The sequence below is a fragment of the Cibotium barometz genome, chromosome 38, assembly GCF_041138505.1.
Source record: "Cibotium barometz isolate CiBa-2024 chromosome 38, ASM4113850v1, whole genome shotgun sequence".
Classification (NCBI taxonomy): Eukaryota; Viridiplantae; Streptophyta; class Polypodiopsida; order Cyatheales; family Cibotiaceae; genus Cibotium; species Cibotium barometz.
In genome coordinates this window covers 3,018,301-3,029,293 of record NC_141083.1, presented here as the reverse complement: position 1 = coordinate 3,029,293, position 10,993 = coordinate 3,018,301, and the positions used below count along the sequence as shown (strand labels likewise).

At 41.0% G+C, this 10,993-nt stretch overlaps 1 protein-coding gene across 2 annotated transcripts; it reads left to right on the top strand.

Annotated features, from left to right (window-relative positions):
- The first annotated feature begins 215 nt into the window (after positions 1 to 215).
- On the top strand, positions 216 to 4,440 carry LOC147616243 (E3 ubiquitin-protein ligase SINAT2-like). Of its 2 annotated transcripts, XM_086777261.1 has the most exons (5): positions 230 to 1,000; positions 1,334 to 1,427; positions 1,609 to 1,843; positions 3,328 to 3,714; positions 3,830 to 4,440. In XM_086777261.1, exons 3-5 carry the CDS (start codon positions 1,625 to 1,627, stop codon positions 4,151 to 4,153), a joined length of 930 nt encoding a protein of 309 aa, XP_086633387.1. In that variant the 5' UTR covers positions 230 to 1,000; positions 1,334 to 1,427; positions 1,609 to 1,624; the 3' UTR covers positions 4,154 to 4,440. The 2 variants fall into 2 exon arrangements, with proteins under 2 accessions (XP_086633386.1, XP_086633387.1); XM_086777260.1 differs by having other exon boundaries at positions 216 to 1,000; positions 1,334 to 1,843.
- The last annotated feature ends 6,553 nt before the right edge of the window (positions 4,441 to 10,993 follow it).

Here is a 10,993-nt window from a genome sequence, read left to right as displayed (position 1 = left end):
TAATTTGTTCATTAATATGAGGGTAGTTTTGTTCATTAATATGAGGGCAACTCCTCAGTTTCACTTACCAAATCTGATACTAAATGCCCATTTCGTTCTTTAATACGAGGTTAATTTGGGCATGCTAGCACTAAATTCGTGCTTATGGGGAAGTTTAAAATTTAAACTCGAGCTCGAGTGAACAGTAGATATAGGTATTGTATTATTGCGTGTGTGTGCATGGCCCATATCAAGGGATCCATATTCTACAATAGCCACGCCCTAGCCCCGCTTCATCCTATTTCCTTGCAGCTAGGTGTCTTCCAACAAGCCAAAAAGTTTCATCGTCACAGTCACGGAGCTCGCTTTGTCTCTTCTTTGCTCCCAAGCTCCTGCATTTCAGCAAGGGTTCTTCCCCCACTAACGCCTTTCTTCTCTATTAGGGTTCTCACCAGGTTCTGTGTTCTTCTGGCTAGGGTTTCTTGAAGTCCTGTAGGGCTATCAGCAGCTTATTAGGTTCTAGCAGGGTATGGTCTCGCGATTATGGTTCCGGAAATAAGAGAGCTTCGCCATTTTGCTGGGGATGAAGAGATTTTGCAGGGTTTTGGGGTCTAAATAGGGGTTCGGAAGCGTGAAAACTAAGCCTTCGTTCTGAGCCTGTTTTTTCCTGCTAGCGTGGAAACCGTTATTGCAGAGCCCCTGTAGGCTCGACCCAACGACCCCCCCTCCCCGCCGCGAACTCTCTCTCTCTCTCTCTGTCCTCACATCGAAAAAGCATGACAGAGATGATAGTTGAGTTTTGAGAAAAATACGTTGCTGCTCCTTACTTTTCTGATCATAGGTCGTACACATTTTGCCCTAGGGTTTATTTAGCGCCCCCCCCCCCCCGGGTCTTCCTCCTCCTCTACCCTTTCCTTTCTTCTTCCCCTTGGGTTTTTACCGCAGGTTCGATAATGAAGCTGGTTCTTTTCTTATCCACAAGACACGTCTGAATGTATTCTACTTCAAAGCTCTCGACAAGGTTATAAGAGTTTCTTTTGTATGAATGCGTGTGGATACATATATGTGTGCACATCTACACATACATATTTATATACATATATACATGCATGTACAATACATCCCCTTGCCTCCTGGCAGCATCAACACAGCCTGCCGCATGCAGGTGTATGCATTTATATATGATGCAATGAGTATCTGATGTGTGAAATTTCAGCTACACATTGTAGACTTAAACGTAGTATATATCTTTTTTATAGCACAACCTTAAGATTGTGAAGGTGATAATTCTAGTGAGTTTTGCACATGGTGGGGTATAAAGCTGATCTCTGACTATGCTGCCTACTCAACTCAGGTACCGTTCAAATTATCGAGCATGCTTGCTGACTTTCATCCTTATTGTTCTTGAGGAATCTTGGAGTTCTCATGTAACATTTTAAGCAAGAGAGGTCATAGTCATTTTTCAACTTGCATCTTGGTCACTGTTTTGTGACACTGGAGTAGGTTGGTTGTTCTGTTTGTGAAGAGCCATGAGACAATGACACAATTTTAGCTGTTGGGGGGGCTTGTGAATCTTATTGTTTCCAAGTAAACGATAGGATTGAAGACGTCAAACAGGATTCCTTTCAGGTGGCTTTGCTCGAGCATGGCTCCAAAAACAGTGTGTGTGGAGGTTCCAGAATCCCAAATGCAGGAGAATGAGATAGGCTCCAGTGTCTCGAGTGTGTCAGAAGTAGGATCTGTCTCTGTGCCAAAAGCAATTGTATCAGGTTCTGGAAAAATGGGTATATCACCGACTAGCAGCGTTCATGAGTTGCTGGAGTGTCCAGTCTGTACAAACTCTATGTACCCTCCCATTCATCAGGTAAGGTATTTCTGGACCGCCTGTGTGCGCCTTGAATAGATACATGTGTAATACCATGTAGTAAAACAGTCTTTTCCTATTGTTTGCATGAAGTGGACTAAACTCAATTTTTGTTGTTGGCAATACATACATATAGACATTAGAGCGGCTGAACTTGAAGTATGGTTTTGATTCTAACTTGCAACGGTGAGGTCATAGCTGTTTGCCTGATGGAGAACCAAAGTGAAAAAAATGTTGTAGGATGTTGTACATTTTGTAGCTGCACAACTCCTTTAAAGAGTTGACGTCGTTGTGTCATCATGGCAGAGATATGCATGTTCAGTGCAAGACCATTTCTAGTCCCTAGACAATGTAGTCAGTCCCGAGGCTATGAAGGAGGTTGCAAGGTGCCAAGCTTTTGCTACTGTAAGATGAGCAAGATGGATGTGCGACCAAAAGTCTCACATGCATGGGCATAGAATGGGCAAGCTGGAGGGTCAGCCAGCTTGGCCCTTAAATCCTGGTGAAAGCACTAAGGACGGGGTCAGACAGAAATCCACCAACTTGTAGCTATTTGGACAGACAGATATTAGTCTTCTAACATGTCTGTCTGTCCCTCAGCAGGTTCACAACAGTGCCAGGAAGCTTACAAACCCCAGCTTGTCAATATCAACTGGCACAGTTTGTCATCCTGCAGAACAGCCCGGTTTGGGTACATGCGACACACCTTCTCTTTTCATTGGACTGCAGGAAAAGATGTCCACTGAACCTGGGCTGGAGATGCCTGGTGATGTTTTTGAAGAATGCTTCCACCATCTCACAACCTGCTCATATCTTCTCCTTTCCGACCATTTGCTCTGAAGCTGATTGGTCGTAGGTAAGTTCCCCAGACTTTTGGTGGATTTGTCTGAACTTGCCCTACAGACAGGCTGGCACATGGGTTAGTTTCTCTCGCCAGCAGCAGGAAGTGGGTGTCAGCTTGGCTGTGAGAAGATGCCAGTGTGGCTGTGATCATTCTTTTGAGCCAGCTTGGCTAGAGGGTGAGGAGTTGCATGGCTGAGAGTTTGGCAATTGTATGAAGCCAGGCTGCAAGGCAAAGTGGGTAGCCTTTGAGCATGTAAGGAGCTGTTCACTCAAGGCTGCGAATCCAAGCCCTTTTTACAGCAGATATGGCTTGATTGGAAACTTAATGGTGTCACAAAGAAACGGAGGAAGAGGGGGGGGATGAAGAAGAGGAAGGTGGAGGAAATAGAGGAGGAGAAGGGGTGGGGTGGGGATGACGAGGACGAGCAGAAGCAGAAGCAAAAGATGAAGGAGAAAGGAGCAGCAGCAGGAGGAGGATGGAGGAGGAGGAAGAAAAGGACCTTTACCTTGTGCTTATTTTGAAGAGGAAGATGAGATTGAGATAGATGAAGAAAGATGAGAGAGAGAGAGAGAGAGAGAGAGAGAGAGAGAGAGAGAGAGAGAGAGAGAGAGAGGTTATAACACCGTTTTTAGTTTTGCAGTGTCCAAATGGTCACACATTATGCTCCAACTGCAAGCTACGGGTGCACAATCGCTGTCCCACTTGCAGATTTGAGCTCGGAAACATTAGGTGTCTAGCATTGGAGAAAGTTGCAGAGTCACTTGAGCTGCCTTGCAGATATCAAAGTCTTGGCTGTACTGATGTTTTTCCTTATTATAGCAAGTTAAAGCATGAGACACAATGTACTTTTAGGCCCTACAATTGTCCCTATGCGGGTTCTGAGTGTTCAGTTACAGGGGATATTCCAACTTTGGTGGCCCATTTAAGGGATGAACACAAGGTAGACATGCACAGTGGCTGCACTTTCAATCACCGATATGTGAAATCAAACCCACAAGAAGTGGAAAATGCTACATGGATGCTCACGGTAATTACCTTCAAGCCTGAATTCTGTCAAAGAATGAATTGTGTAGCTGGTCTTGAGGTTATTGCATCTAATCATCTTTTTACATCATGTGATCATCATTAGGTTTTGTATGCAGGTCTTCAATTGCTTTGGCCAGCACTTTTGCCTCCATTTTGAGGCCTTCCAACTGGGAATGGCACCTGTATACATGGCATTTCTACGCTTTATGGGTGATGACAATGAGGCTAACAATTTCAGCTATAGTCTTGAGGTCGGTGCAAATGGCCGCAAGCATATTTGGCAGGGTGTGCCAAGAAGCATCAGGGATGGTCATAGAAAGGTGCGCGACAGCCATGATGGGTTGATCATTCAGAGGAATATGGCGTTGTTCTTCTCAGGTGGTGATAGGAAAGAGTTAAAGCTTAGGGTCACCGGAAGAATTTGGAAAGAGCAGCAGTGAGAAAGGGCATCATTATGTAAATGTGCTTCTAGTTCTTTGCCTAGATACGCAGCTATCTGGACCTTTTCACTCAACTGCAGGTGTCTGATGTTTGCCTATGTAAAAAAATGTCCCAGCTAGCCCCATCGACTGCAAGGCATGAGCTTTCAATAACATCAATCTCTTAACACATTCATGCTTTTCTCTTGTTAAAACTTGGGAGAATTGAAGTGTTATGCATCTGATTGATGGTTTCCTATCCTTGAAAAAAAAATTCTGAAATATAAACAGTGCTTAGTATTGGTACACCTTTTGTTACTCTGAAGCGAACAATCTTTGACTGTAGTTCTTACTTTCTTGTAAGTGTCCCCTGCATTGTAGCTTCTCAAATAAACAAACAGTTTCTATGCATGCCCCCGTGTGTGTTTTTTTTTCCCGTGTGTGTGTGTGTGTTTTTTTTGGGGGGGGGGGGGAGGGGGTGTGCATCCAGGAAATGTTTTCTAATCAAAATGATCTAAACCATGGGAGGGCAGCATATTTCACTACAAAATTTTATGGCTAGATGGAGTTTGAAGGTTTTACTGCTTTTGGGTACAATGAAGCTTCATGAAGATAGGATTTTGACTGTTTGTGGAATGATGCCTAGAACTAAATAGAACCAAGCCTTTCACTGTGTTATGGCACATACTATTGTACTATTCGGGGTATTTTGAGATTTGGTGTACAACAAGAAGTATATTTTACTTTTGCTATTGCATTTTATTTTTGCTATTGCAAAGCAAGCTTATTCTAAGAGGTTACGGTGTTTTGCTCATATAGGGTTTGTGAACAAGGCTATTGAGTTTGCAGGTTTATTGGGATCATAGTGTGGTTTTTGGGTGAATTGGTAGGTGGTACGAAACATCGGCATTTCTTCCACTTTTGTGATGGTGACACTCCCTCCTTGTGGCTAGCCAGTATATTCTGGTATGCTTCTGTCAATCGTGAGTGAATATATTGGGAGCGTAGTGTGGTTTTTGGGTGAATTGGTAGGTGGTATGAAGCATCAGCATTTCTTCCGCTTTTGTGATGGTGACACTCCCTGCTTGTGGTTAGCCAGTATATTCTGGTATGCTTCAGTCTATCGCGAGTGAATATATTCAAGTCAAGTTGGATTCCTTTGCTGTCTGTACAGTGAGATGGCATTGAATTGAATTAATATTGCTCATCAAACGATTTGCAGAAAGTACATTTATGGACTTGATTACAAAGCCAAAGCTGGGGCTACATGTAGAAGAAACAACAGCTTCTCGGATGGGACGTTGAAGCTCTAGCTAGGAAGGGATTGGCAACATAGCTAGGAAGGGATAGGCAACACACCAATACAGCATTGAAATTTGTATCTTTGTATCTGGTCCAGGGGACTATTTTTTATTTCCTTTTTTTGGGGGGGGGGGGGCACTATTTTTAGACCCATAAAAGGGCCTTTAAAGGAAAGTTCAACCAGGTTGTACCAATAAGAGAAAAGCAGATGGCAAATAATCATTAAAATATGAATTTGTATTTTGCATTGAAACCATTGAGGTCTTGAAGAGTACAAATATCTCCAACAAGCTTGGCGTTACCACCTATGAGAAAAATGGTTTTGACCTTTTTGGTTAGATCTCTTTGTTGAGTCCATATTCCTGCCCCCGACCCCCTGCCCCTGCCCTCAATATTTAAAGAAGGTAAAAGCCACCAGCGTAAGAAACTGGGATTAATATTTCCCCGATAATACTCAAGGAAGGTGAAAGCCACGCATGACATACTTGTGGGACTTCCCCTTATACATGTGGAGAATACATAATGCCTTAAATATATTCAAAGAAGGTGAAAGCCACTAGCATGAGATGCTTGTGAAATTCTTGATACGCTTACATCCACATCCCCACAACTCCATGGATTGTTTCTATTGTGGGACAAAGTGGACGTGGTTACGTATCATTTGGCACAATCCTGTTTGCAAGGCAAAAGCTTTGGCCGAGCAAATGTCTGTGCAACAGGTGCAAAAAAGTTTTTTGTAGGCACAAAGGGATGGTTTTGGCTATATGAGAACCTTGATGAAGTAATGTAATTGGGGACATGTATCCTTTGGCCATAGTAGCTGATTTCATGCTCATTCATACAGAAGTTTCTAAGGTTGATCCTTAGGTAGGAGGATTCCATTGAGACGGATTCAGGGTAATGGATACTATGCCTTAGTGGATAGGAAATGCTTACTTATATGGACATAGAAGTAAATGCTACCATACCTATGGCTTTTACATGACCAACCCGCTTGTGATTGAAGTGGATGCATAGCTGGGGCATTGTTTCTTCTGGATTTACTTTTGTGGTTGTGGTGTTATTAATTCAGACCTCTATGATCTAACAGTGCAATGGTCATTGTGGACTTCAGATGCAAACTTGTGAGCTACATGATCAGATGGGTTCTACAATCTATTCAGGCGGATATAATTATTGGTTTTGTAAACTTAAGTTCTCCTTAGAGATTGAAATTGGGTTCTATAGTACTTTACAAGGCTTGTATAAGGATAATTGGTATATGTTGCCCATACAATGGCGAATGGGTTGCTGATGGGGCAACCCAAAAAAAGGTTTATAAGATTTTGTCTATATGCTAAGGAAAGATAAGATTAGTTTGTGAGAATTTGTTACTGCAAGGAAGGAAATGCCCAGATGCTTCTTGATTGGACACGAAGAAGAGGTTACCTCATTAATGTCATGACAATCCCCTGTGCAATGCATCTGAGTATCCCCAATGTAATGATTTTGGGATCAGGTCAGAAGGACTTACATTGACTGTAGAAGTGGGCTCTGTTGTGATCTCTACATTCAAAATTGCCAATTATTGCAAGTCCAAAAATGCGGCTTGAGATACTGTTGCACATCGTCTCTTCTTATGAGTTCTTGATTTGAAAAAGTGTGGTTCAATTACCACAAGCTTACTACAGTCATATGGATATGTAGGATAAAAGTCTCCATAGACAGTTTATTTGTCCAAGGAAAAGTGTGAAACTTGCTAGTAGTTGGTCAGAGAGAGTCTCGAGTCATTTGGATTCTTTTGGCATAAAGTATTCACGGATGTGGATGCTCTCTCTCTCTCTCTCTCTCTCTCTCTCTCTCTCTCAAAAAGAAACATGTGCATTATATACCTCAATGAGTGGAAGTACATTGTGAACTTGTTTGGTTGAAGAACTTTTGCCCCCCTAACATCTTGATAAGCGTTGAGAATGTGTATGTAGGAACCTGAACGTTCATATAAAGTACCAATTATATAAAAAGCAACATGGGCTTTAGAGGTATGGTAGGCTTCTCTCCACTGACACTTTTGCATTTTCCCCTTGCAAAAAAACCTCATCATTATCATGATGGGAAGGTCAAGTAGCAAATAGTTTCTGAGGCCAAAAGGCTATAATGCAATGGCTTTATTACTTGAGGTTAGATTGGGGGCAGATGCCCAATGTGTGAAGTAGCCATTATGAGAATGGGAGCTCTATGCCGATATATAAGGGAGAAGTGCTCCGTGTCTATATGCAACCACATAATGTTGGAATTCTCTAGTGTAAGGCTCTCAACATAATGTGGTCACTTTGTCTTCTTCATGGGGGCCTTTTTTCTCGTTATGGGAGCATTTTGTTTTTATTACAACTCTTTTACCATATTCACTTTCTCTTCATTATGGGAGCATTTTGTTTTTATTACAACTCTTTATTTGAATGGTCTATTTAAGACTCATAGACCAAGGAATTCTTATATCGAGATAACATGGGCTTTTCCCTCGGTTTTACCCTTCAAATGCATAAAAAGCCATAATCGCAGGTTGCAATAGCCACAACATTATTTTAGCTTAATAGATCATACTTTTTACAAATTGAGGTGAAAAACTTAAAATAAATTCCATATGGAATGATCAGTTGTTGCAACCAATGAAGCACATTAATTTGTTGGCACCAAAAGTGGTGGTAAAAATGGCAATTTAGCTGCCTTTGGTGGAGATTTTAATTTTTGAGCTCACCTTTCACTGAAATATCGTAGGTAGAAGAGTCCAAGGCTTTCTTGTATTTTGTAGTAAATTATCATGGCCCTTGATCACCTTGAATTATTGCCTTTTACTTTACAATTTCCAAGTGTGCCTTAATCTCCTTGTTCAAGTCAAGAGCTTACCTTTGCCTTTCCCAATCATGTGTCACTGGTCCTTTCCTTCGAGTCACAAATGCAAGTCCATGGTGGGTGCACTAGCTCATTCGCGTCCTCACTCCATTGTGTCACACCAGAATTCTTCTTATCAATGGGTTGAAGGAAGAGCTCTCTATGCCTAGATGGAGGCAAAAAGACATTCATCTTTTATGGTGATTCTGTCTCACAAAAGGAGGAAGATAATGCTCGAAGAGAGAAACATACAAACTTGTCTAGCATCAAGCCAGCAAGATTCAATATCATACATGCAAGCACGAAGAGGGAAAAGAAGATCTCACAAGTATTCTATTCGCAAGGGAATGATTGTGTAAATTTCTTATTATTATAAAAAAATGATATATATATATAAATGACTAGTTTTCTCACTAGGTCAGCCAAACTTAAAAATGGTATGACCTCTAGTATGAGTCTCAAGCAAGTATGTACACAAAGTCCTTACTTTCTCTATTTGACATTAAGCACAAGGTAAGGATGCTTTATATGTTCCATCACTGTCTTCCAAAAGATAAGTGCTTGTTTGAGTGGGTAAGATGGCAAAGCACCTCTTATTGTAGGTTAAAGTAGTTCGAGTAGGTTAAACCAAGCTAACTTATGGAGTGGTTAACATATCCCCCTTCTTAATGGTGAATCCGTCACCCAAGTCGGTGGTGGGGTTGTTGCCAAGTGGAAAGGTGTGAACGATAGATATGTTGTGAAGTTGGCATGCAAGGTTCAATGGTATAGTTCGAGACCGATTCTTAACCGGATGTAGGGCATATTAGTAATAAGCTTTGGGTAGCCCTGGTGGTAGGTAGCTTGTCGAGGTGGCATAAAAGCTATAGGTGATGTATAAGTTCTTGATATGCGAGGTCTTCTTATGTTGTGAAAATGGTTGGGACCCTTTAAAATTAGGTAGTTTTGGTAGTAGTGGTCTTGTTAGTCATAACCTCTATGGGGACACCCATTAGATGCACCTTTTATTTAGATCATTAACGATGGGGACACCCATTAGATGGTCTTGTTAGTCATAACCTCTATGGGGACACCCATTAGTAGTGGTCTTGTTAGTCATAACCTCTATGGGGACACCCATTAGATGCACCTTTTAACGATGATTAATGTGTTTGATCAAGCTGTGTGCACTGGAATGATATGGTCATGATTAATGTGTTTAATTAGCTGTATACACTGACTAATATTTTTTTGGATGTAGGTGAAGAATGAGTGGCGGATTATGTGTTAATCGTCTCACAGGTGGAACATGTGTTGGACCACTATGGGATATTTTGGAAGACATGTGAACACCTTTTATAGTTTCATATTTAGGCATCTATATTTTTGTAAGGCTAAGGCCTCATACCTTTGTACATACCAAATAGTATTTTATCCTTTTGGTAGGCCTAAGACTTTATATTAATGCTTGCTATATTTTTGTAGAGCTTGCACGCCTATAAACTCAAAAAGCAATTATGCTTTGTTTTTAAAGTTATCTTTTTGGAAAGCAAGCTTTTTCTAATACATATAAATATGGGTAAGTGGTACAAGGGCTACACTCTACCTAGGGGAGATTCAACCCACTCTTGTATTAGAGGACCTGTCTCAACTTGATCCCCCACCCAAATATATTTGTGAAGGATGTATCCTTAGAAAACTCTCCCACTAACCTTTCCTAAAGAATGCATGGATAGAGCTAACCACAAATTGCAGCTCGTACACAATGATGTGTGTGGTCCAATGTGGACTTTGTCTTCTTTACTATGTCGCCATTTATGATTATAAAAAATTCGGCTAGTCTTACCCCATGAAAGTAAAATTATAGGTTTTTTCTCATTTTTAACACTTTCTTGCTTTGGTTGAGGATGAAACTGGCTTAAAAGTCCAAGCCTCTGTATGTATAAAGGGGGAGAATATTTGTCTAATGCTTTCAAAGACTTTTTGGCACAAAAGGCATTAAACATCAATGCACATCTCCTTGTATACCATAGCAAAATGGTGTTGCTAAGAGAAGAAACATGACTCTCATGGAGATGGTTATATGCATGGTTAAAGGTCACCAGCTTCCACATAAGTTTTGGATGAAAGCAGTTCTTTATGCTACCTATGTGCTGAACAGATGCCCCACTAAAGAATTAAACATAATCACTCCTATATGAAGCTTAATTCAATAGAAAACCTAAGGTTAAAAACATGCATGTTTTTTGTTATTTGGCATATGCCCATGTGCTAACACAAAGGAGAACTAAGCTTGATGAAAAGGCAGTGAAATGCATTTTTATTGGCTATAGTTTAGGAACCAAAGGCTATCTCGTCTCTACAACCCTCTTACCAAGAAAATCATTGTCAGCAAGGATGCTTTTACTATTGCTAAGGATTCTATATATCCTATGATAGAATTCAACAAACATACCTATGCCAATTCATCCGATGCTTATTGTTGCCAGTGCCAATGTTTGTTGATACTCAACAGACTTTGCCTATTGATCCTCATTTGTTGCAAGGGGGGAATGCTCAAGAAATTGATCCACCAACTTTTGATCAGTTGAAAGATGTGGTAAATTTTAAAATATTTGTAATCAATAAGTCTAGGCTTATGCCTAAATGGGTTAGAAGCACCCTACAAGATAGAAAATTGCCTGCTCCTTTGCAAACTAGAACTAAATCTAG

What these genes read in the sequence shown, in the direction of transcription:
- LOC147616243 (XM_086777260.1), top strand. Translation starts at nt 1,625, where the DNA reads ATGGCTCCAAAAACAGTGTGTGTGGAGGTTCCAGAATCCCAAATGCAG. An exon ending in TGTACCCTCCCATTCATCAG is followed by an intron (nt 1,844 to 3,327) that starts GTAAGGTATTTC and finishes TTAGTTTTGCAG; the next exon opens with TGTCCAAATGGTCACACATT. An exon ending in ATGCTACATGGATGCTCACG is followed by an intron (nt 3,715 to 3,829) that starts GTAATTACCTTC and finishes TTTTGTATGCAG; the next exon opens with GTCTTCAATTGCTTTGGCCA.